Source organism: Strigops habroptila, chromosome 8 (assembly GCF_004027225.2).
Source record: "Strigops habroptila isolate Jane chromosome 8, bStrHab1.2.pri, whole genome shotgun sequence".
Classification (NCBI taxonomy): Eukaryota; Metazoa; Chordata; class Aves; order Psittaciformes; family Psittacidae; genus Strigops; species Strigops habroptila.
The window spans coordinates 23,883,409-23,911,032 of NC_044284.2; the positions used below are offsets into that span (position 1 = coordinate 23,883,409).

A 27,624-nucleotide genomic window follows, 5' to 3' on the forward strand; every position below is an offset into this window, starting at 1 on the left:
ACAGCTACCTATCTAGTGCTAAACTCCTTACAAGGACTAATTCTGAAGCCACCAACTAATAGCACACATTAAGCCCACTTTTATTTTTCTTAAGTGATGCTAACTAACTAGCTTGCTGTACCTCTTCTTTGTTCTAACCTTAACATAAAATCCTGTAAAAAAACAGCATAAAATTACCTCTTACTTATTTGTCAAGACCATTTTTGGTTAGTTTTATCATGTTAATGAAGTTAATGTCGTTACAGCCCTTTACTGATCCTAACATGCCCATGTCTGCATTTTAAGCTTTGTGGAGCACATGCACAGCATCTTCAATAGCAGACCTTTACAGAGAATATTTTTTTTTTTTTTTTTTTTTTTTAACTGATTTGGTAAAATTTTTCTTCAACTAAAAGAAAAGATATACTCCTGAATTCATGGGTTGGTAAGCTGATTGCTCTATAGTTCTCAAACCCTTTGTCCCAGTAAGCATGTTTGTTTTAAATGCACCTGAAACTAACACTCCATAACCAGCCTTCATTTATATTTTTAATTCATTGTCTAAACCTCCAGAGACATGTCTGAACTTACTTCCAGAGACACAGCTTTCAACATAATGATTTTCATGAGACATCTTTGCCTAAATGTATTACATAAATGGTAAGGCAATCATTAATTTATATAGTAAAATACAACAGTAAAGTTATCACTAACTTGGTGCTGACACAGCACTTCTGAATCAGGCATTTTAATATCATTAATAGCATGTTTTGTCACAATTTAACAAATGAGAAAAAGGCCAAAGTAATTTCCAAATCTGGTGTAATAGCATTGTGTTCAAATCCCACATTTTTATTATTCCTTCAGTTACATTTTTATTCAATAAATACCTAGTTTTCATGGAATACATCATGCTAAGTCTTAGATGAGCAGCACAGAGAAGTCAGAAGTAAAACTATAGGAACATCACACTAAAAGAGATGAACAATGGGCCACTGTATGAGACATTCTGCAATATTTACATTACACAAGTTTCAAACAGTGATCTTTATGCAAATGCAATAGTTCTTTTCTGTTGTTTTTTTTTTTTTTGTTTTTGTTGGGTTGTGGGTTTTTTTGTATGTTAGGGGTTTTTTGGGTTTTTTTTTTTTGTTTGGTTGGTTTTTTCTACAAAGAAGGATTTAACAGAAGTACAGATTTATTCCACTTGTTATACAACCTACGGACTCTGCCTTCAGAATTATGCAAACTTACATTTCTGAAGTTATCTTCAGAGGATGATGATGACACAAGCCATTTTTTTCATTTTTCTGTTCTCAAGCACTCATTTTTCAGGGAGTAATTTAAAACAGAAAATCCCAAACATTCTGTTAGATCACCTTGAAATATTTAACCTTTCAACAGTATTTTATGAATAGCTCTACACTGAATTTTTGTCCACTTGACTAAAGATTTTATTTCTGAACATTTGGGGAACATCTTAGCGAATTTTGGATTGTTTCCTGTGAGAGCAAATGGAAAGAGTATCTGTTGGAAAATGTTCAGATTTTTCTCTTTTAATTGCACACATCAAAATCAATAGCTTTTCAAAAGAGAAAAATAAACCTAAAATTTTTCTACATACATAATTAGACAACTGCAAAACAAACTGTTTCAGGCCTAATATCTTTTTCCTCAGAAGTGTATCCAGATCATTTGTGGCAAAGTGTGGACACAAGAAAATAGTGGTGATTAATCACCAGGCACCTATGATACGGAGGCTATATCATGCTAAATTTGTCAGGAGTGACATTTCTATGGCAAAATTGAAAGGCAGTAAAAGAAAGACTACTTACTGGTTTTACTATACTGAATTATAGAAATCCAGTGAATGTGGAAGGACCTTATGCATAACATTCTTATAGAAGTGATTTTGGTCTTAAGAGTAGCTATTATAAAAATGTGATTAATTGTATCCTTCCTTTTTGAGTTAAGAAGGTTGAATGAGTTGGAATTTTATAGAGTATCTTTCTACATTTAACATGTACTCGATCAGGTTACTTTCTATCTATGTTGAAGGGAGAAGTTAACAAGGAAATTAGAGTCTGCAATCCCAGAAATGAAACGTAATCAGCTATGATTCAAGAGTAACAACATATATTAAGAAAGAAAGGGTAAAAGAAGCAGCTATTGACGTTTCCTGAGCCAAACCTTTTAAGGTGTCAGTGAATAGCAGTCTTTACTTTCACCTGAAAGCACAAGAATTCCTTGGATGATGTGTCTCTCTCAAGAGTTTAGAGTTTAACAAAATCCACAACTTTCTCTCGAGATCTCTATTTCATGCTTTTAAATCTGTACCAGAGTGATCAGAGAATGCTTCAACACAGAGCATACAACAAATACAAATGGCATTACTTAGAAGGGCATTTTAATGTACATACAAATACTAAAACTTTACGTCAAACTCCCAGGGTCATTTGCAGGCAAGAAAATGACAACAGGTAAAATTATTTTATGAATCTGATCCAGCTCTACCATACAAGACAGATGTCAAAAATAAAAGCTTTTTTTCCTTTCAGGTCAAAAAAAGCCCCTTCATTGTACAAGTTCAGCAAGCTCCCAAGCTATCTCATTGACACACAAGTCAGATTCTTCTGTCATGTGCACATAGCTTCAAAAATTAAAAGAGCGGGTGGATTTTAACTGAACTTCTCAATCCCGTGAGACATTATTTTCTTTCTCCTCCAACATTTCATGATGCTCCCCAAAAGACAGGAAAGAGAATGGGACACAAAAGCCATTTCTATTCAGTCTTCTTTATGGAAGGTAACCTGGAAAAGGCTGTGTTCCTGTGTAAAGTGGCTGCTGAAACAGAAAGGATATTATTTTAAAATGTGTGCAGATGTATGACAGCACTTAGGTTTATGTTTTGGCGAATTAATATAGAAGAAAAAGTTGGAAATAATGCAAGTATTTTTGCTAACAATACACAGTGCTTTTAAGAAAAGAATCAAAATGCTTTTATTGACAAATGTTCCCTTAATTTTGATTCCAGCTAGTTATGCCTCTTTCTCTTTACACATTTAAAAATAATGAACTGAGAGTAATTAAATAGCCTATGCTGTTTCGCAATATCTGAATAACTAGACAGTAATTGTGTTTGTATTAAGTGTAGAAAATCTGCTTGTAGTGTAAAAGATGAAAGTACAGATCTGCAGATAAAAAGCGAGAAGTAGCAGCAGTCAGGCACTGCAGTAAGAAAAAAAAAAAGGAATTTTCACAAAGTCTGTATGAAAACGTGCACCTAAAAGAAATGTATAATCATTTTATACTGAGCAATAAGAAAATTGTAGCAATCTTTTTATGATCTACACAGAATTACCTGCTTGAACAATCTACTTTTCTTGATGGAGGGCTTCTATGAAGGCTTCAAGTTTTTCCTGGATTTCCCGAACTTTTTCTGAAGGAATTAAAAAGGTCCTTGTTCAAATACCTATTACTTAATTGAGGACATGCCCAGAAAGAAAAAAAAAAACCCCAAAACAAAACCAACCCCAAACAACCCCCTCAACAGACAAATAACACCCCCCCCAAAAAACCCTCAAACTTGCAAACATGAACAAAACCCAATGCTGTTGTCAAAATTACTGTATTTAGTTTCTTAATTTCTAAGATTTAGAACATTATTCCACACCAGAACAAAACCTTGTCCCATTTGAAAAACATTATGATTACCATGCTAATTTAATAAATCAAAAATTTACCAAAGCAATCCAATGCTAGAAACGTTCTATTTTGTAAACCTGTAATTTCCATTAGATCATGCATAGGAGAACTACTGTACACCTGCTACATGTAGAGAGTTGGTATCTTTTGAATAATGCCTACTAATCCCTTTCTCTTTTAACCAAATACCCTTATTCTCCCCAGGAAGTGCCACAAACACTACTAACAGTTCGAAAAAGAGCTGAAAGCTAGTTCCCTTTGAGCAGAGAATTTCAGGGAATCAAATGTCAGTATTCAAGACACCTATTCAAAAGGGCATGCACAACGTTAAGAATGTTTAAAACTTGCATTTTATTTTCTTGCATTTCAGTGGTAACCAAATAGATGTGGGCAGAATCTTATTTTATATAAATACTAAAGCTGGGAGTTTATTTCTCTACAAAAATACAATTTGAGCACAATTACAAATAGTTACTAAGACTGAAAAGGCAACATTGACTGGGAAAAATTCAGAGGTTAGGCATTTTTTCCACTCTTTTCTCAATTCCATACAACAACTTGTCATCATACAACCTATTTGATTTATTAAATTGCTTATGAAGCAAAATTTAGAACATAGCTGGAATCCAATGCCTGCAAGATTTCCTGCTTCTCTCTCACCACATCCTCATTTGAAGCTCTTCTGTGTGTGATTATAGCCATGGAAAACACACGCTTCAGAAATATGAAGGAACAGGGGGAGAGCAGCAGGACAGACAAAAATAAGCTAGATAAACATAAACACAGATAATTCTTTTTTCCCCAAGCTAAAAATACTATTGGATTAATGCCGTGTGTTCCCTTGTATGAGATACAAGGTTTAAGGTTTTTTGTTGGTTTTTTTTTTTTTTTTTAAATCTTTTATTAATGTTTTCTTCTCCTTAGCAATACCATATGTTATAAACTTGCTGTGCTGAGCTGAAAAAAGAGTAAAACAGAAAGAAAAATAAAACAATCAGCCTTAAATAGGATACATAAGCATGAGTGGAAAAAAAAAATATTACCTCCAAAAAGAATGCTCTAAGAATGTATCTAAGGGAACTAAAAGATCCATCTAGTAAAAAATTACTATCCCACAGTTTATGAAATCCTTTTATGAAATCATTGTAGAGTACTTACAATAATAATGATAATAATAACAACTCAATAAAACCCTGTAGCGCTGTTCTAACAGAAGTAGAGAATTTTAGCTAGCATGTGAAATAAAATATGTAAAATAGCCTGCATGAGGATGAAGAAATCTCAAGCTTATATCTTTATCATGCAATTCTTAGGTGATGAAGGGCAAGACCACTTATCCTTTCAACACTTCAGTGTCCCCTCAACAAACACACACACACAGTGAGGTTGAATCACACTCTGGGTCCTAAAGAAAGCACCAAAGAACTTTCTTTAATTCCAGCTGATTTGGTGGATTTTTTTGTGTTGGGTACTTTGATATTCAATTAAGATTACAGTCAGTGTGAGGACAAAAGCAGTATCTTGGAAGTTAAGAAACAGCAGTAGTTGCTTTTTACCAGAAAAAATATTAAAAATAAAAAGTCCTTGATTCAGTTGAGCAGAGAGAATATTTGAAAGCTGCCAATGAAAAAAAAGTAGTCCCATGATCACTTCTCCTTACTACGCACATTCGAAGTGTTTTCATTACTTTTTAAACAAATAAAAAAATGTATTGTTTGCATGTCAGTATATAAGCATCTTGTGTAATGAGAACATTAATTACCTGGCATTTATTTAGGCAACTACTTAGCTTGTCTTCCAATATTGATGCTCTATTTATGTTTACAAAATTAGCCTTTGAAATAACATCCCTGTACCTTGGAGAGACTTGACATTATTTTTGGAAATTATTAATCCTAGTCCTCGCTCTCCAAAATTGCCAAATTGCCAGTAGTAACTGGAGATTAGATCTCACAACCCAAAAGAGCTTTTCATGCTGCCCTTTCAATAGCTTTTTGTCTTTTTTTTTTTTGTAACTAACTGCTACATGCTTTCCCCAAGTATGTTCTTTGTATTGATCAAGCCATTACTCAGTGAAAGCAGACAGATTTAGCAGTATTAAATGCAAATATTTTCCCTTCTCAACCTCTTGCTAATGAAATATTCCAGTCCTGAAAATTAAGAACATCAGCAAAAATCTATAATTATTATTTCACCCTTAAAAAAAAGGGCCTGTGCCAACAAAATCTATTTTAATTTTCTGATTAGGGCATATTAAAATAACAGGATATCAAATATGTATTCCACCAGAATATACTGAATCAGCTGTGTTTGCTCAGAGAACAGACATGCTAAAATTGACTCCATATTATGAGCACTTTATTAGTTTTTATACTTGGACTGAATGGAAATGATTGCTTAACTGTAATAATTATGAGGTCTTGAGGTAATTTAATGCTTTGAAAAAACATGCTGGCTATTCTTAAAAAAGAAAAGTTACAATGACTGCCAAGTAGCTGCAATTATCCATGCTATGCCTTGTATTCTTAGCAGCAGTAAAGCCTTTTGCAGCAGCAGACCCCAGCCAACCTGTTACATTTTCCTACAAGTCCATTCTGTAGCACAGAGAAGAAGTCTGATAAATTGGTTTACTTTTTCAACAGGCTAACGGCAGAGTTATGCATTTACACAACACTAATCTTAATAAACCAGTAAATATAAATGTTTGGGCAGAACTTTTCTAATGAGTGCAAGTGCAGGGTCTGCAAATCTAGGATAACTGCTCATAGTTTAATCAGCACCATGTGACACTGCATTTGGAACAACAATTGATTGTTACAACTCAAGAGTAAGATGTTACCCATCTTTATTTAGGGAAGTTCTCTGTGAAATACACAAGCTGTGTACCCACATTTGCAGGGTTTTGATTGACACCTAGATCAAAATATTAGTGACTTACACTTGTAAATTATAGTACATTTTGTTTTGAGGAAGGTTTATCAACATGCCAAACCCAGAACATCATTCAGGTTTCAGATAAGAATATTTACTATGTAAGTATATTAAGGGATAGACAATGGTGACCTGTTGCTCTAAGTTTCATGGTACTGTGCTTTTCCATGAAAAAGCCAGCCATGGAACAAAAGCATTTAGCTTGCTGGCAAATTATTTTTGGAACAAGTTGAACTACAGCAGCACCACTACACAATGTTCCAGTATGAAGGAAGGCTGCTGAAGTACTACACTGTTATTATACGGCACTGCAGAAGTTTAAATATATACTATGGCTTACACACTGGATTCTAGAAAGATGATATGGTCTTTGGTAGTTTTAATACAGACCTGAAGTTACAAATACATAATTCTTCCAGCACTCATTAAACAGTGATCAAAAATCAAATTAAATCAATGAAGAATAACTGTAACTAACCCCTTGTTTCCATCTTTAGAACAGTAACATTCACAGGCCTAGGGGCAATGAATGGCTATTCTACTTTCCATTTACCCCCTGTTTACCTAAAAGATAAGCTGGTTCATACATCAACTCATTATGCCTCTTGATCTGGTCATGAATATTCCTATAATCCTCCCTCCATATCCCAAAAAACTTCACTGACAAAACAAGAAAATTCTTTACTCAGATGTCTCGAGATCCTCATTCATATTCAGTCTCTCTTTATCTCCATATGAAATGATACTGCTACCCGCTCATTTTCTTTTCATTAATCCTGTGATCCTAAATCCAAAAGGCTCAAACCCAAACTAATTGATCTGTAATGAGAATTTGGATACAGTGTGAACACTGAAAGATGCAACTACAGATAGTTTGCTTTTCCTAATATCATAAGATGGTCAGAAGGGAAATCTCATAAATATTCAGTCTTACAAGGAATACTTGCTTAGGTAGTTGAGCTTATCTACCAAAGAACAGTGCAGGAGCCAGGGAACCACTGCTAAAATGAAACACCTCAAATCAGCCTCCTGAGGTAAGGCCAAATAATCTTGAAACGGTACTGAACACAAAATACAAAAGCAAAGTACAACATTGATTATTTCAAATATGCTCTAAGTAGCAAGAAAATGTTGATAGATACTTTCCAATTGCATTAAGTGGTTTAATAAAAGGTGTGGTCTCTGCCCACAAACCCTGTCTGTCTTATGCTTCTGAAGATAAGTGAATTTTGAAACATTCAAATCATACATACTTACCTGTAAAAACCCAGTGGTTTTAGCACAGAATTTTAAAGATGTTCATGTTTGTCTGTGCCAGAACAGGAAGAAAACCTCATGGGTATTGTAGGCAAATGAAAAAGCTCTCCCTTCCCCTGTTTACAAGTTTGCCCATATGAAATAAAATTTCAGTTGCAGCATCAAGAAAAAATTAAGTAAAATCTTTCTGAACACAGATCAATCTTTATTTTGTACTCTGAGTAAATTTATAGCATAAAACCATAATGATAAGAATGTGTTAATACCTCATTATATATTCTCCTGTTCTGCATTAAAGTGATTTCTACCTCCAACTAATGTTTACATGGCTTTGATATTTGAAAGCTCATGGTTGTTACTCCTTTTACTCTGGATTGTGTTTAGACTTTAGCCATGGCCCCTTCTCCCCCCCCCCTTTTTTTTTTTAATCTTCCTTCCTTTCCTTAATCCCGTCTTTGCCTATAAACATTCTCACTGCTTGCTGTGCTACATCTATACTATGGTTAATTAACCATAGAAGCAGAAATGTTGAATTTACTGCTCTGAATGCATCATCTTTCCTCTAGTAAAAAGGAAAGCCTAGTCTGCAGATAGATTTCATCAGAATGCCCCGAAATACTCCATTAAAATGGGAAATGTTGACCCACAGTTTCCTATTGAAAGTCGAATTCTAGCTTAGAGCTACCTATGACACAAACCCTCCAGCTGTACACAATCCCTATGAATAGTCAGGTGGAGAGGGAGAGGAGGCAGAAATCATCTCTTCAGAGTTCAGCCTTTTGTACCACATTCCTGGATTTTCTAAGGGCCATGTAAAGGCTTTACTTCTTGTTGAAATAGTACCAGGCAGCATGTTCACAGCTATTTCCAAATAATGACCCAGAAAGCAGACTTTCCACCCACAGTTACAAGACCTGCATCAACATGCTTCCTCATGTCTCACACAACCACAGCCTAACAGCTACTATAATTTACTGATCATTGCAAGGTCATGTCCTGCTAAATTTTAGAAAATCCTTTGAAACTACCCATCACATTTTTTTGCCAGTTTCCTCTTGTTCACATGCCATACTTTCCTCTGGATGAGGCCAAGAGGAAAGCTAAAATTTTAAGGTGGGGTGGGAGGGCGGGCTGCGGCAAAACCACCCAGGCTGCCCTTAAAGAGACAGAACATCATTTATCAGCTGCAAAGACAGATTTATAAGTAGAGGGCCCCTCTGTTCCTTTAAGGCTGCAAAACAGATGGGAAGTGAATGGACAGTCAAAGGGTCAAGAAAACACATGGGAGGTGCTGCCTGTCTGCTGTATGTATGTTCCCAGCATAAGAAAGAGGTCAAGATTGTAACTGCATGGCTGGGTGCTGGAAAGGCCTTTTCTTTAAGCTTTTACAAAGACAAACGCTGTTCCTCATCCTGCTGTCAAACGGCTATAAATATTGGTTTGTCAAGAGAGTTTCAGCAGCTAAAAGTTTTTTAAAAAGGCTGAGCAGGAGGATGAATCATGTGAATGGTTCTTAATTAGCTCATTAGTGTAATAAAAGCACTGCAGAACCCTGAAAACTTTAAATGGAATTTATAATAGTTCATGTAGTAAATCCATGAATCACTAAAAACATACAGCCTTTAAAATGCAAGCCTGCAGAAAACAGCTAGCATACTCTGTAGTTACTACTAGTTCAGACTGAAGATGCTAACTGATGCTACATAGCAGTAGCTTTCCTATATTGTTACAAAATGTTTCTTCCATGTACTGCTATCTGCAATTAGATTTGAATTTGCAGCCATTTAATGGAGTTGTTTCTATAAATCCTGACTTCAAAGTATGCCCACTGGAATCCGATAATTATGATACAAAAATACTGTACATAGATTTATAAATCAGGCTTCCCCTCTGACATACAAAGCTAGATATCCACCGTTAAATTGCTGACAACTTTTCTACTTGCTTTAAATCCCTTTGCCATCCTGAGATAAAAGGTGTTTTAAACTGAGCAACATCTAGAATACCTGTACTCCAGTTGTCAGTTCCAAAAAGACAATGAGAAGGACAGGGACATGCTCTAACGATCCAAGCACATCAGGTGAGATGCTGTCATTATTAAACAGACGAAGGTAAGATTTCGGTGACTTTTCAGAAATATTTATTTTAAACCCTAGAACAAGACCTAGTGCTAAACATATTAATATCACTATTAGAAGTTCCAAGAGTCAGTCAACATATTGATTTCATGGACATGAGTTCATCAACAACTGCCTCCTGGTGACCTGGTTGAAAATCTCCTTTTGCATGGCGTTAACAGGAGACAAAAACCAAGGAGCCTATTTCATACAGATACATGCATTTCTCTTTTTCCCTGTTGTAAGTAAATCCACCACTAAAATAGGAAAATATCAACTCCAGATTGTATATTTAACCTGTCACAGAAACATAATAAGATCTTAGTCTTAAGAAGTCATTTTAGATGAGGGGATGGGGGGGAATATCACGGCTGACATCACTTTTGTTGCAAGTATCAATATCATATTAATTAATCCCTGCATATCATATCTGAGCAAAGCTATCAGCTGCCTGTACAAAACAAAATAGTACAAAAAAATCTGTACTATTTCAGACAGATATTTAGTCTGAAATATCTTTATTTCAGACTAAAGATAACTGAGCAGCAGAAGAGAGCTTGTCTGAAAGCACTTCAGCTATTTTTACAAGGTATTGAGCATTGGAATGTTATTCAGAATTATTAATAATGCTTTTTAGCACCAGAAACAGGAATTGGGCATTGCGCTGATGAAATTGTAAATTAATAATCAATCAGCACCTTAATCTATAGCTGCCCCAGATTCACAAGCAAGACCTCTGCAGCTTAATGAAACAGCTTCCACAACACACTTCCCCGCTCCTCAGCCTAACAGAACAGAAGCTGACTGTGTTTCTTGGAGCAGTCCTCAGGGCTCCTCAGGCTGGCAAGCATGAAGTCCTTCTGTCTCTGACAGAGCATATGAGAACTGAGGTATGGGGCTGAAGCAAAACTGACAACTATGCAGAGACTACTGACTTTATACAAGATATGTTTCTAGGGCTATTACACATCAGTCCTGCTTGTCTACAGGAAAGAAACTAAATATTACCAAACTCTGATGTGAGGTCACAATCTAGTATACATTTCTATATCGTCATTAAGATTAGCTTAATGTAAAAATGATTACTAATCTATATTAAGATGAGAGTCATGATGAAAGTTTATGAGAATCACGATGTCTGCAACAGCAAGGCAGGACTTGGGCACCTTTCACTCTTCTGTCTCTGCCTTAGATTTTTAATTGAAACTGTTCTAATAACTCAATCTTTCAACAGAATTTAGCTGTGCTGCTTACTGGACAGCTAGAAGGAGCTTAGTAGCAGAATGACAAGGCAACCTCATAAAACACACTCACATCCTGAATCAGACTTACGGACACAGAAAGACTGAATTTCAAAATCAAAACTGTTAAGCTAGAATGAATCAGAACATGATGATGCTCGTTATTTTGGGTGGAAGTAGTGAAAAGTATAAAGACACACTAGAAATACTACCCAATGATTCATTCAGTGATTAGAAAAAAAAAGCCACCAAAACCCCCCAACTTTTTCTTATGCAGAAGGAACATATACAGCTATAAAGGTAAATTACTTATGTAAAGGCTACTGTAATCTTAAGGCTATAAAACTGTAAAGAGACCTTAACATAAGAAATAACTGATATTTGTTGGTTCTCAACCTAAAATAAATCATACTTACTAGTTAGCCAGATAATAAAATAATATGCTATTGGGACTATTTACATGAAAGTCTCTCTAAAATGACGTTGGCAAATGAAATGGTGATAAGAAATTTTTAGCTCATAATAACAAACTTAATTTTTTGGTAGTCAGAAACTTAAGCCATCATGCCCTGAAGAAAAACAGGTTGCTCTATGTTTTCTTTTCTTATTTTTAGCTAGGAATGATAATAAACTATTTTCTTCCCTTTTGTTTTTATATTGACTTCCAAATTAGAAGCAAAATGGAGTCCACTACAACATTAACTATGTGCAACATACATGACGCTGACTTCTCGAGCTTTTGGAAATGGGAAACTTACACTCCATAGCTCTATATTAGCTCAAAACTAATACATACACTGGTCAGTTTAACAGTTTGTATTTATACAAACACTAATCTCTCCATGATAAGTATATATTTAAATTTTGATTAATTGGTACTCTCATAAGCAACCAGTACTAAAAAAAAAATAGCATCCACCTAGATGTTTTGATCCTTGCATCATAAAGGAAATTTTTGGACCCTTAAGTACAGGAGACATGGGTAAGATTAGCAGGCATTAAATACGTCATTACTCATGTAGCAGTTTATCATTATTTTTCAATGTCAACTTTAAGTGATAGGCTTCGCTTAGTCAGTGACAAATGTGCTGAACTTTGGAAGGATCTGTTTTAGAACCTGGACATCACTGCCTAACTCTTCATCAATAACTTTAAGAAATCACAGCAGACAGACTTTGGTCATCTGGGATTCTTAAGTTAAGTAAACCATCACTCCATCACAGGAGGTTTACAAGTGATCTATGTTCTCCCTTGAGGATTACTTCCCTCTCTGAGAAGATGCAGCTTTTAAAAACACTTTCTGCTATGACACAAAGCAGGAACTACCTTATCTGCACTCTGACACAGACCGTCCTACACATTCTTTTGGTTTTAATTCATTAGCTTTTGCAGCTGCTCCAAAACTCAAAGGAGAAAAAGAAAAAAACCCAAACCAAACTGAAAAACCAATGAACTTAAACATTCAACCAGTGTCTTTCATGTCAAAGCACACTTGCTTGGGTTAATTTCATAAGTTATCTACATGGAATTAAAAATACAATAACCATGAAAAAACCCCAATTAATTTGCATTTTAACAGAGTACCAGAAAGTTAGCAAATAACTAAAAATAATGGGATGCATTGTTGACTTGCTCATGTTCAAAGGTAGGGAAAACTGAAGACACAACTGCATAGACTGATTCTAAGCACGTTGCCCCGACTTCCTGCACCACAGAGCACCAGAACATCGACAGAGCTCAAAGGGAGCACAGAAGTCAGCACACTGGTGACAACAGCACAAGCTTGCACTCTTAGGCACAGACAGCCCACGCTTTATTTGACTGATTGTGATTTTGGCAAAAATTATAGAATCACAGAATGGTTTCGGCTGGAGGGGCCCTTAAAGATCATCTAGTTCCAACCCCTGTGCCATGGGCAGGGACACCTGCCACTAGACCAGGTTGCTCAAAGCCCCATCCAACCCGGCCTTGAACACTGCCAGGGATGGGGCAGCCACAGCATCTCTGGGCAACCTGTGCCAGCACCTCACCACCTTCATAGTGAAGGAATTTTTTTCTGTATGAAAAATTAATGTGCTCTAAATGACAACCAGCCTCCGATAAAATGCAAGCCATATTAACGTCCTGGGGGAAGCTGCTGGCAGAGGACTGTGAAGATAGCCGCTGCCCTGCACATGCTTATCAGAAGTTAGATATCTGTTTGGTGATTCCCAGAGGGAAATGGCCACTATGCGTTTGCCTGGTTAGAAGGCCACAACATCTCCTGGTGTAATGTTCTGCCAGCTCAGGATCTGACTATAACTGAGTGTTCCTCACTGCTACAACCAGCTGAAAGGAGCACAGCAAGACTGCTGCCACTTCTGTAAGTTGTCTCACAAATATGAAGTGACTGCGTTTTTACTTATGTAGCTTCTGAAACTCCAATATTTCGGCACTGTGAAAGAAACGAGAGCACAAAATAACTGTAGTTTTGCAGATTCTAATAAAATTATTCCTCCATTTGGATTTCTAGGGTGCTTTCCTCTTTTCCATGTCTGGTTTTGAGCAGTGGGGGCGACATCTAGGCTCTACGTTAAAGTATCTTCAAAATTATACCTTTTTTTCTGTATCTTGTAAACACTGAAACCCATGTTGGTTCTGTAAGGATTGATTTAAGGACTACTAACCACTGCCTTTCGAGCCGTTTTGTCTGCCTCTGGTTTCTAGGAGAAAATTACCCAAGATCTGCTTATTTGAGAAAGAATCTTTCCCCTTACAGGTGAGCTCTGCTCCCTGTGAAATGCTGTGACCTTTCAAAAAAGTTGAAGCTAATAGAAAATGGAAGCAAAGGCTTTAAAAAGACAAGTCAAAGCATAATTTTAAGGAGCACGTGTAATCAACATCATGTAGGACAGAGGTCAAATCAAAATATTGCTGATAGTCATCTCAAGGGACTGAAATTTAACTAGGCTACAGCAATGTTTACTATATATAGGGTTAGTTTCACACAACATTTTTATTCTGCAGCTAACAGCAATGAAAGAAAAAATAACGTAACCACAGAGCAAATCATTATCTGCAAAGTACTGCTCACAAACTTCATTCCCAACTTTGCACAAATGCGTAACAAAAAAAGGAGACTTGCTTGGATTTATATCTGTTTGTTACATACTACAGACACACTCAGCTTAGCCAAATACATCACAGGAATTCCAGATCCTGAGTCAGCAACTTGCATATAGAAGTACCTACCTCATCTAATGTTAGCTTTCTAACTCTATTAAAATGGCAAGTTTATTACACGCATATATGGTATTAAATAATTCAAGCTCAAAGTTTGCAAAAGATTTACATTCAACGCTAATGGATTCAACACAAGAGAAAAGTTAAGAATTTAATGCAGTGACTTCAAAGCAATGACTTTAGATATAAAACTTGAAAGTATTTTACTGCAACACTGGTTAAATTTTTATATGTTTTAGTCTTTATGAGCAAAGAATGAAGTTCTGCAAACTGTTACATTTCATACCTTACAAACACATGATAGAATTCAAAAAATGCCCCAAAGCTATCTTCATGTGAGGGCTCACTTCTCAAAAGTTTCAAACAGCTTTCGTGCAGAACGAAGTCTCAGCTAGCCCATGACACCTGTCCAGGTGTCAATATTCCTGACAAATGAATTTGGAGGCTGACCCCTTCACATTCATACCTAGTAATTTCAGGATCAAGTTTCCACAAGCACCCTGCAAGTCCTTTCCCACCTCCTGCCAATGACTCTCCCTGCACAAATGCACATTGGTTTACTTATCATTTGGTGAAGTTCTAGGTTTTCTTTTCCTTTTTTAACTTGTGAGGAAACAGGATATTGGAATAGTATGCTGACCTAAGAAAGATGCTTTGTATGTACTATCCTTATATGTGTTATATGTGTTTATCATGCGCACATAAAAGATAACTATGCAACATTCACAGTTAATCTGTTTAAAACGAAGAAATGAGAAGAAATAAGTGAAGACAGAACATGTGTATTTCTTTGGGGTCTGTGAAATTTCATCTCTAGTGAAGTCAATGGCAAAACTGCTGACTGCCCAAGCTATGATTCCTCTTACGTATGCAAGGTACACATGCACCACCTACCATGTTTTAAATGCTACTGCAATATGAATATATGTAGCCTAGGTTTAGGATAAGACACTGGAAGAAGTGATTAAAGCATTCAGTTCATAACAGTTTTTTTGGTAACAAAGCTTAGTAAACTACTACTTTTCCTGTAGTTGCTAATGAGAAATTGTAACAGGAAAAAGGACCATACCTTGCTATCTTCATGAATTGTGTGTCATACAAACAAGCAAAAAAAAAAAAAAAAACCACCCAAAAAAGTGGAAAACAAGTGGTACAAGGCTAGGCAGGTGCATCTTCCTTTCAGACAAAAAAACCCTAACATCCAAGAAACCAATGCCCACTGCCTAAGCCATGGTCATGCTTCAAAATACAACAAAAAAAATAACCAGAGACTGGAGGCTAGGCACCAGCTCTGCTGCATGCTCATCCTCCCCGCTCATCCTATAAAGGCTGTTCATTGCCATCTGGTGTTGGAAAGTTGTACGGCACCTTAATTACTGTACAAAGTTCACACTATTGAGGAAGTTTGCTCTGGCCCTTCATATAGAAAGAGCAAGTCCAGCAGAGTGGAATTCTGGAAACAATTTGGTAGTTCCGGCAAGCCTTTCACTGGGAGCTCAACATTAAAAAAAAAGAAAAGCCATGTTAAAAAATAGCCCACAGACAGTTAAAATTTCTGTACATGCTATCAATTTTGCATAGAACTATAGAGTATTTCTGCTGAAATTACTACTCTACCATTTGTGTTGAAAATAAATCAGCAGAAAAAATACATTATTTATCTCAAAAATCACATTTTTTCACTTACGTTGCCATTTTTTCCCCAGAAAAATATATGTATTACCCAATACTGAAAAATGTAATTAAAAACATTTAGTTCTAGGGAAGGTATGACTTCAAAGACTTATCTTTTGCAAATAACCAACCCACATCAGCACTGCCATCAAAAAGATCTTGAAACTAAGCAAATGCCAGCAGTTTTAATATTTTAACAAATTTTGCAGAAAAAAATTCTGAAATACATTTACAATTTAAAAACTTTCATTAACTTCAGAGGCAGCCCACATGAATGTTCTATGTCAGTCACTTCAGAAAAGTTAAATACTAAACAAAGGATAAACTAGTATGACCTAGTAAATACTATAAAAGATTACTAACAGAATTTAAGGATATGTTCTTACTAATCCATCTTCTAAGGTGTCCTGGGCTCACTTAAACCACGACATAAGGTATTGTAGAAACAAAGGGTAATTAATATTAAAAAAAAAAAAAAAACAGAAAAGCTTTGCGTAGAGCTACACACACTTGTGTATAATGCAGCCACAGGCATTTGAAGAGACTGACTTGCCACCATTAGATACTATATTCTCCCTCCAGCCACAAGCAGTGCCATAAAGCCTGCAACACGAATAGGGCAGCACTGACAAGAAAGTGGAAATATTTATGAATGGAAATTCTCCTTTTAAAATTAAAACATTTACCATTGTTCTTTTAGTTCCCTCTACCCCATTTTACTTCTTACAGAACCTAGCACATGGTATATTTAAGATATTGATTTAACTAAGCATACAGTAAGATGCAAGTTGTGTGGAATATGTTTCAAATCAAAATATTTTGTCCTTCAGCAATGAACACAATCAAGATGCATTTGTGAATTGGAAAGTAAACATAATTCTTCCTGTTGCTGATGATGCTATCCAAGATAGGGTGAAAGACCTGGGTATGTTCAACTGACAGACAACTTTTGCAAAGAACTTCATTACAAATAATGCACCAGAGTTGTGAGGGAGGCTGTAAACAACTGCATTAAACCGGTGTGGAAGGGAATGAACTACAAGGAATTACTGTAAAAAAAAAAAAAAAAAAAGTAGATTAAAAGCCAGGAAGCACCACAATACAACTGTATACATTCATAATGCAGATACATTTTGAATACTGCACAAAGTTCTGTTCTTTCATCTCAAAAAGAGTTTAGCAGAACTAAAAAAGGAGAAAAGTGTGGCAAGGCTGATTGAAGCTATGAAACAATGTCCATGCAAGAAAGCAGCTACACAGGTGATAACTTTTCAAATCAGGAAAAAAAAAAAAAGAGGGAGTGCATAAACATCTATGAAGTCATGAGTGGCACAGAAAAATGAATAGAGAAAGATTACTGAATATTTTTCACAGTGCAAGAACTGAGGAGAACCAAATGAAACTGGCAGGTGGCTCAAAAGCAAACAAAAGGAAGTACTTTTTCACACAATGTGTAGTTAAACTCTGGAACTAATTGCTACAGGATGTTGCAGATGCCAAAGTTTACATGAGTTCAAAAAGCAATTAGAGAAATTCACCAGAGGGGGAAAAAATATCCATGAATGGCTGTTAATCACAAAGATATTACCTGAGGATTAGGAACTCTTGGAGCCACAGACTGTTAGATGCTGAAAGAGCACACCAGCCAAGTCCTACTGCACGCTTAACCTGTTCTCATATTGTTCCCTAAGTACCCATGCCTGCTCATTGCCAGGGACAGCACTGGGATACACCAACCACAGACCTCTTTCAACACAGGTATTCTTACGGGTTGATTATATTTTAGGACATTTTTAAAGTAACTTTTTCCAACTCAGCTATTCATCTTCTGCTCAGCCCCTTTTTGTACACTACGATCCTGTCTTCCAGATGGTCTCTGGTCCTAGGCCTTCTTTATTTCCATAAATTTAGTAATTTTTCACTGGTAAAAGTATCATGATTATATTTACGATAAGTAGCACATTTACATCACATTTAAGGCCTTTTTTTGAAGATAAAGTAACCTTTAGTACATAATAAATAGTAATTTGTTAGAAACCATTCAAAAGATCTGTTTACACTCTTTAAAGTATCTATAATAAAACCTGGGAAGTAAACACTGAGAAGCAGCCAGACTCAGAGCCTAAGGAACTATAAAGGAATATTCACATATAGGGTTAAAATACCATTCAAGGCTATAGAACACAGATAACAAAACTTGCTCAAATAAGTTTTGAGTCTTATATGAGCTCTCATTATGGGACGGGGCCACCCATGTTAGAAACCATTTGATATTACCCAGTACCCTGAACAAACAATAAAACACTTACATTAGTCTTTTAATGCTGAAGCATTGGAACAGAAGCAAGACAGTGTTGCCACATCATCAGCAACAGGAGGAAGCGTCCCGACCTCAGGTATATAAATAATTTAGATTTGCAAGTACAGTTTCCAACCAGGAAGCGAATCCCAGCCTTATATTACAAATTTAGATTGGAAATTAAAAGTCTGTTTGTAACCATCAGAGAAATGATATCCTGAAACCTATTTTCAGTATGAACAGTGAGCCCCAAGAAGTTAACCTATTGAAAGATGGGGCTCAAGATACATGAATGAGCTGGGTTATATAAACACAGCTGCCTGAAACAGAGAGGGACTGGAATTCATGATTCAGGAGATCCCTTCCATTCCACTCCTAGTTAAAATACAAATACTTTATGAATACATGTTGTGGGAGTCGGGATTTTTTTTTTCTTAATCACAGTCCTGATCATCACTAAATGCTGTAAGAAGGAAATTACTTGTACAGCCACCTGAGAGTTCAATGCTCTATGCTATCAAAAACTGTCTCAGGAATATAAGAAAAACGCACCACGGGAAAGCACTCTATTCACTAGGGGAAAGGCAAAGAAATCCCTGCCATAAAAGTTATAACCATTTAGCAATAAAAGCATGCAGAAAGTAGACAGAACATTGCTGATCTGACTACAAAGCTAAACAGTGGTAGTTTAAAATATTTCCACAGGTACAATAAAACAGAACATGTCATCATACACGGTTTTGTGCTGAATAGCAATTATTTCCTTAGAATAATGCAGGTGGGATGTATGACTTCCTGAACCTAAAGAAATATGGTGCAGTGATGGTGTTTTCTCTAGACAGTGATTTATGAAATGAATACTACAAACTTGAAGCATATATGCTAATACTCAGACACCTACGATTATAAATACACAGACAGGCTGCTCTTACAGGTCTAGTCTTAGTTTACAAAATAACGACCCCAGATGTTATTGCTTTGAGATGGGAGGTTATTCCTGATGCTGGTGAGAAGCAAAACTGACAATGCAAAAGTTCTAAGTTGATTTCAATGCAAAATAAAGACAGATTAACTTAAACATTATGTATTTGCTAGTACTCCTTTACTTTGTACATCTAGTGTAAATTATGTTGTTTTAACACATTATACTACCCATCTCTACATCTGAATCAGTAAGATCCCACAGTATTTAAGAAAAATTCCATTTGTGATATCAATTAAATGCTTGCACATGAACAACCCATATCACAATAAATGTTCTAAGAACAGTGGTCAGAATTTGCTTCATTTCAAGCTAGTTCCAAACCACTATAGAGTAGGTACTTACTGAGATCCTCTGCAAGCTGGACCCTCTTGCCAGTTAGGAGCTTCACCTTCTTTTCATTATCCTCAGCAAAATCTTCAAGCACTTCCTTTACATTCTTCTCTAAGCGCCTTACTGTAAAAAAACCCCAAAACAACAAACCAACCAAAAAAGACTGACTGGTAACACTTTTGCACCTGTCATGACCTAAGGCCAAAATTTTTGGAAGGTCTGTGGGACAAGTAGTGTATGTCACCAGAGAAACTAATGTGATTGGAGAAAAGGCAAGCTTCTGAATACACAAACCTGTTGTTTGGGCCATTAAGTTACGTATTTGCTATCAACATCACCCTCATCAGAAGAACCAAGGCCAAGTCAATTAAAAGGTGAAACATGGAAAAATGAGTTACCAATACCAGCAGAATGTGTTATTGAAGGATTGATGACACACAGAGGGGTGCTGCTGTATATACAAGGGTAAGAGGAACCAAAAGCTCTTTAAAGCAGTATTATGTCCATCGTAACACTCATATCCTTGCCTTTCATACTTTGAGGGAGTACCTCCTAATGAAACTTCCTAATTCCAGCCCAGGAGTTGTCAATGAGGTAGGTGGTTCAAAGAGACAGAACCTAGCTTTCCATATTTAGGGTAACATGGAGGGTAACTTGCATCACATGACACAAAGCTCAAACTTTTTACTTGTACCGTCTTCAAGAAGAGACTGAAAACTATTTTACAGATCAAAGATTGTTTTTAGTAGTTGTACAATAGCACTAGCCAATTGCTACATAAATGACGCTTTATAAGGAAGCTGCTGTTGTGTAAGCTTTTCTAGATATGAAATGGCAGATTTTGCACAGCTTTAAAAGAAAAAAATCCATTAGAACTACTTCTTATGTCAAACATTTTTAAATTAAAATCTACAGCCAGCTGGGGGGTGGGGGGGAGAAAATAGTCACTATGTATTGAAGTTCTTTCTGCCCGGAAAAAGATACTGACAACTGACATCACGTAAGCTGGAAATGTTTTAAACTGGAGAGTATCTTAATTATTTGACATTCTATTTACACTCAATCCTTCAATGTAAATAGAACGTCAAAATGTATTTACTCTACATCTTTAAATTACCTAACCAGGACACAAATATCAGCCAGCCATGCTAAGCATGAAAAGAACACATAGCTAGAGGAACACCAGAAAATTTCTAAACAATTTTTTTGTTTCAAACACCTCAACTCACTATAAGCCTTACCTTCAGTGTTAGTAAGCTGCTGCCTCAGTGTATTTGCTGTAATTGCCAGCATTCGCTGTATTCGCCAGAAGAGGACAATATCATTACATTCGAGCTGAAACGAGGGAGGTTGTACTGTCAGACCTCTGCTATCCAGTGAACATTGTACACTTACAAGAATCTCTTGACATTTTTAACGGCAACTGCAAGCCCATGCATACATATCCTGATCTTGCACAAAAATACCACAGAATAACTGGTGCAAGTAACAAGGAAACACACCAAAACCACTTCTGAAGAACCATGTCCCTTATTTAGTATCCTCCATCACCTTTACACGGACTATTTTCAACAGAAAGAGCCATATCAAGGAATATCACAGAAAAACAATTTGCACACACTACATGCAAGCTGGTAAGTATAACCTAACGCTCACTGAAACATCACACTTGTTCATAGCAAACACATTCGAAGACAAACAGCTGAACTCCATGTCGCAACTCCCTGTCTGACAAGCACTTCTGAATACAGTGTTGTGCCAAGGGCTGTATTTGTTAACAGACAGTTTCTATACCTGCAAGGATGGCAGGTACTAACTTCCCATTAGGACATCTTATAAAGACGATAACAGGAATAGGAGGTTAAGCGTTAAGTCAGCTCTCCACTCTATGATCTCATTTTCTCGGCTTTTACAGGCAAAGGTATTTCTACAGTAGTAAAAATTTCTGGCTCCATGGGGATCATTTTTTCTCCTTAAAAAGAAAAACAAACTCCACAGAAAATGAGGAGCTCTACCTTTCCAATAATTTCTTTTTGATTTAAAATATAATGGTAAGAAAATTGTATATTCTTTTCTTAGGGTAACTTTGTGCACACTGTCATTTGTTGCACAAGCTTGGGTTTACAAAACTGGAAAGTCGTTTAAAAGACCTGTCTGTAAGCTCCACAGTTGTTTGTTGGGGTGTTTTTTGTTTTGTTTGTGGGTTTTTGTTTGGTTTTGGTTTGGTCTGTTTTTTCCCCATTGATCCCATGTAGTTCCAAGTTCTAAACATTTATATATCATACTTACCTCATAAAACCCCCTTAGTTAATGTTTTTAATGTTTTCTGAATTTTTGGTATCAGTGAGGTAAATAATTACCAATGGGAAAATAGGAGAAAGGGATACCAACAGGATACCAATAGCTGTACAATACTACTTTTAACAGTATATTTTCAATACACACGAATAAGTAACAAATGTTTAGGTCTTAGCTGATACCATGGCCATGGCTGGTCATTTCATATAATTACTACCAGGATGGCATTTTATCAATTACAAGCCTCATGTAAAACATATCTAAGAACACCAGCTATCTTAAAGTAAAGGATATAAATGAACGGTTAGGCTAGTTTAAAGTATTTGTAGATTTTTCAATTTTTTATTTTTTTTTTGCTACTGGAATGGAAATATTAAGGCAAACCACCAGTGTATATCTATACTTCAATTTACCTCTGAGTCCACAAAATGCCTCTGGTAATAATAAAAGCCTCTTCGACACAGATTGCAGTGGTTCAAAGCAGTCTTCAGAAAATATCTTCTATAAATTTGGTGCCATGTGTCTTTAATCTAGGAAAACAGTGCTTAAATTTGACTAAATAAATACATACATGCATTATGGTGCATAGTTTAATGATCACATTTAATTTCAAAATATAACTCCAATTTCCACTATTCCTGTCATCTAATATACATTGAAATATTTCTCAACAATTTGTCTGCAACTGGGATATGATTAATGTCTTAGTTACATTTGGCAAACATTTCAGCTGATTGTCAATTTTAAAATCTACTCTTCCATGCTTGTAACATAACTGAGTGCTTAAAAATATTGTCTGCAGCCGAAATACATTTAAATTATATACTACAAAACAGGACAAATTGTTCTGCTCTTGGCATGATGCAATCTTTAAGATGGAGAACACATTTTTGAGTAGTACCCATTAGTTTATCTATTAAACCTGAATAAGCATAGAGAAATATTTAAAGGTCTTATGTAAACAAATATTTGTAATTTTTCTTGATTAGGCTTGTTTACGTTCCAGTTCTGAAAAATCAAATATGCATATAGCTATTTCTCTTAACAAATTAAAAAAAAAAAAAAGAAAAAAAAAAGGAAAAAAAAAGAAAATCAGTTGCTTAGCTAGAAAGGAAACTCAATTTGCACTCAGTCTCCTCATGCAGAGGACGTGGATCATTACTCTGACCTTTACAAAAAGGTATTGTAAGTGCTGTATAGGAAAGAGGCAGCACGTATTTAAATAACTCTTTTACCTTGAATAAGTACATGTTAAGAAAAGGTAACCAGAGTTACTGCAGAAAATAAACCACTGTTAAAGGAAATCTACATCTATTACTTATTAATATTTAAATTCTCATTTATAATCTTACATTTAATTAGATAAAAGGCCTAACTATATTAAGCGCCTTACACTGCAATGACATAAATAAGTTCTCAGAACATTTAAAATGTACAATACATTCCCACAGGACACTCTAAACCCCTTTTGCCTTTTTCCAAGTATTTTTACAAAATTTCCCTTTTCAAGGTACCCAAGAACTTCAAACTGCACATACAACCACACCAAAAGTTTTGGAACACACAGTATGTTTTTATCGTATGTTGCTCACAAAGGCCTTGATTCTATATAACAATAATTTAAACAAGCCTTGTCGTAATGCAGGCAAGAAAATTTGGTCAGCAGATTCTGATTTCAGCCTAAACCGACAGATTCCAAAGCATTGTACTGCATTTGTCTAACAGCCAACAGAAGCGTGTGAATTGCGTGCAAGCAGTCATTTAGTAATTAATGTGGAAACATCTGGACTACAAATTCAGTATTTAGATGGGAGTATTTTGTATGCTATCTAGAAAGAACATTCAAATGTTCACAAGGGGCTTCCATATGTTTTGTTACAAATCCACATCTTACCAGGCATGGATCCACTGTTACTCCTCTTGCTTCAAGATTCTTTCTGACAGTCGTCACTTCATCATTTGCCAGATAAGCTGCATGTTCTTCACTGCATTTGATTAATTTTTCAAGTTCATTTTTTGTTTCGTTACGAATATTCTAGGATAAAAATGATTAGTTAGTAGTAACTCTTACAGGCTCAGAGATCATCAGCACCTCCTCAAAAAACAGTCTACCTGCTTGATAAGCCAGAACTGAAAATAACTGACACTTTCAACTATTACATTTAAGTGACTCAAAAGGGTACTTGTACAAAGACATCTAAAATATAGTACTTTTAAATGGATAATTCACAGCCAGTTTTTCATTTTTTTTTTCTTCTCACTATGCACAGAAATGCAGAAGAGGAAGAGAAGGGAAAAAATAAACCAGAGGTGGTAGCCTCCTTTCTGCTCCATGAACATCTGCTAGCGGAGTTCACATTCACATAATTATCTGTGATACTCATAAGAATTGTCGCTTTTCCCTAATAGCTAGCAAGAACTCTCCATGGATTCATCCCTTTAATTTGTTGTTCATTATATTCAAGTAAGATAGGTCAAAGTCGCTGCCTTTCTCCCATACCTGGCTCTATACAGTTGACTGTAAAACTCCCTCCTCTGAAACAATTATTTTAAACTCTACTTACATCTTTAAAGTATGATTCAGTTTGAGAAATATCTAGAAAAAATAACATTAAAAGCCCATAATCTCTGGGCATTGAACAGAACACAGTATTTAAATTTAAAAGAAATTTCCAAAAGCTATATGCAAACAAGAAGAGGTCATCGTGAAAAAACTTAATCGGAAGATACAACTGTGTGACAATGCCACCATATACTAATCAAATCCAAATGGAGCATGATAGAAAACTGCATGTGACTTCTGCTTAAAAGGCACCCTTGGAAAGTACAGAGAAGAACAGGGCAGTTTCCACCCTGTTTCTTTCTAATGGAAGACTTTAATATTCAGGTCAACGACACAGTAAAGATGTAATTCAGCTGAAGAACGGAAAACAGTTTACAAACCAATATGTATCTGCAATATGAAAAAAAGTACATGGAATTCTCTGTGGTGCTATATTTAAATAGATGAACACTAAAAGTAGTTGTGAAATATTTAAAAGTTATTTTAAATTTTTTTTTAATCATCTAAATAGAGTGAAGAGGACCAGTATTTTTGAAAATTTACTAAGTAATAATCAAAGTTTTCTAAAGGTAGTGAACTACCTTTTCCTTTTACCTGTTCTTTGGTGCGGCCTATCCAGTATAACCATCTTTTTTTCCAGTCTGGACCCACCATATCTTCAATAACAGATTCAGCTAAAAAAGAAAACGTGATGTTAAGTATCTCTCAAAATATCTGTAACCAGCCAAATTTTTAGTTCTAAAATTAGTTAGATCAAGAATGGACATTTTTTATTTAAGAACCTAAGATATGCCATACTGAGCCAAGTCAGATGTCTTTTGCTTAAACCAAAAGTTGATGTCTTTTATTAAAATATAAAAATGACTGCAACTGGTAGTTTAAAAAAAAAAATAAAAATAAAAAAATCTTTCCTTGTTGCAACTTGCATCAAAAATAATTATGCTTGACAACCACAGATGGACCAACTACTTTCCCTGAATTTATCCTATTCTTCTACATGTGTGTTCATACCTTTTTTGACTCTACAGATCTCTATTACTTATCTTTCAGCTGCCTCATTGCAAAAGCAGTACCTTCTGAGGCTGTATTTTGCTAAACATTTCTATCACTGCTGGTACCATTTTGAACTGTCACCACTATTTCAGTTGTAATAAAACAAAAGTTTGCCCTGTAGTAAAGTGAACTAGATCCAGAAATTGGTACACAAGAGTGGAATACATCAAACAACTCACTGTCTTTGAGACGACTTTGGAGAGTCTCTTCCATAAAATGAATAGCTGCATCCCACTGCTGTTTATCAGATATTGACCGATCCTCTAAGGCATTGTGCTGGATTACTCGCTGAAACACAAAACATCTTTTTAGCATAAAATACATAATTTATCCAGAATTCAGTAAAAAAAAAAAAAAAGATTACTGGCATTCTCTTCATTTTTTGATTTCTATAAAAACATCATGTATTGGGCACACAGGATTTATTCAAGAGGCTTCGCAAAGCACTGCTAAAAATATTTTCTTGTGCCTTCAATGTGACTCTCTTCTACAGCGTAGCATAACTGACGTAAGAAATGTAACAAACAATATGAAATTCCTCTGTATTATAAAATCTATAAAGATGTAAAGAAATGCTGTTATTTTATACAGCTATACTTAACAAATGAGCTGATGCTAAACAATTCTTACAAGACTGTCACTGGGCAGCCAGAAGATTATGGAGGACGTTTTCCTGAACCAACCAAAATAATTTTATTAGCTGATATTTAGGGCAATAGTTAACATAAGGTAGTAATAAAATGAATTGAGCAACACCAAATTAAAACATTATATAAAAAAGGATAGACACATCTATCATTTTATGATTACATTAAAATAATGCAAAAGTACTGAATATGCAACTTAAGTAAAAAGATTTCAACAGCACTTAGCCAACAATGCAAAAAAAATCCACTACATTATACCAGGCTATCCTCCGCTCTCTCATTCCATTTATGTCGTTTAATAGTTTCTTCTTTGACAGCTTGTTTCAGTTTATCAAAGATATCGTCATGCTCTTTTCCTTTTGGTTCTGTCATGAAACGGGAAAATTCTTCTTGCAAAGTCTCCCATGCCACCTAGAAAGTTAGCAAACAATGCCTAATGATATGGACCATTATACCATGCACTGGCTGGTAATGAAATATTCATGACAATTCTTGCAAGTATGAAAATTTGTATATTTTCCAAAAACAATGTACAAGCAAAAGAGTAAGTCATTGACTTTTCTTTTGCTGCCTTACCCATTACTAATGAAGTCAAGACTAAAATTCACTTTGCTATGTTGCAGCAAGTGGAATTCTGTTAAACTTGCGTAAATCTATTAAATGAATATACCTGGATTGAAGGGTTTGTTTAACCTTTTAAGAGGGTTTTTTTTTTTGTCTTTAGTATGGAAAATTCACTAGAAGAGCAAAATACAATGTTCCTAATGTATATGCTTCTCAACATCAAGATCTTGTTAACCTTCTCTTATGTGTAAGCTAGTTAGAACAACAGCAGTGAGTCCTTCAAACCATCACCTTCTCTGGAGGTATGCTTTCATTTCATCAGGCTTTGCACAGATTTTTGATAATTTTTTTTTTATTTAAATAGCTAAGTTCTCACCTCTACCGCTTTATTAGGTAGCTGCTTGTCAGTCCACTGCTTCAGTTTGATGTCCACAGTGGTGTTAAATGTCCCCGAGTTCATAGTCTGTGCTGCTGGAAGGTATATATTCTCAATCACATGAGTAGATACCCTTTCCCATAAAGTTTTCTGAAGAATCTCCTCCCTAAAATGGAAGTTGTAACACATATGATAACTTCCAATACAAAAGTGTCTAACAAGTATGCATTCCATTTGTTAGAAACACTGAGGAAACAAGGCTACAGAACAAGGAAATCCTTAACATCAGGACACCACTTCAAACAAAATCTGCTTGGAACTGAGGACACAAATGCACAATGTATTTAACAGCAAAGACAACTTCACAAGTTGACCTCTACTAC

The 27,624-nt window shown here is 35.6% G+C and overlaps 1 protein-coding gene across 1 annotated transcript in view; it reads right to left on the reverse strand.

Moving 5' to 3' along the window:
• Positions 1 to 810: 810 nt before the first annotated feature.
• Positions 811 to 27,624, reverse strand: part of OPA1 (OPA1 mitochondrial dynamin like GTPase) — a 54,975-nt gene continuing 28,161 nt past the window's right edge. Inside the window, exons 23-32 of the mRNA XM_030495000.1 lie at positions 27,242 to 27,407; positions 26,560 to 26,712; positions 25,834 to 25,942; positions 25,196 to 25,275; positions 23,933 to 24,073; positions 22,452 to 22,568; positions 20,982 to 21,075; positions 19,753 to 19,863; positions 3,341 to 3,418; positions 811 to 2,823 (exon numbers count right to left, since the gene is read on the reverse strand). Coding sequence (XP_030350860.1) covers positions 3,354 to 3,418; positions 19,753 to 19,863; positions 20,982 to 21,075; positions 22,452 to 22,568; positions 23,933 to 24,073; positions 25,196 to 25,275; positions 25,834 to 25,942; positions 26,560 to 26,712; positions 27,242 to 27,407 — 1,036 coding nt within the window. The 3' untranslated portion in view covers positions 811 to 2,823; positions 3,341 to 3,353. The remainder of the gene's footprint in view (positions 2,824 to 3,340; positions 3,419 to 19,752; positions 19,864 to 20,981; positions 21,076 to 22,451; positions 22,569 to 23,932; positions 24,074 to 25,195; positions 25,276 to 25,833; positions 25,943 to 26,559; positions 26,713 to 27,241; positions 27,408 to 27,624) is intronic.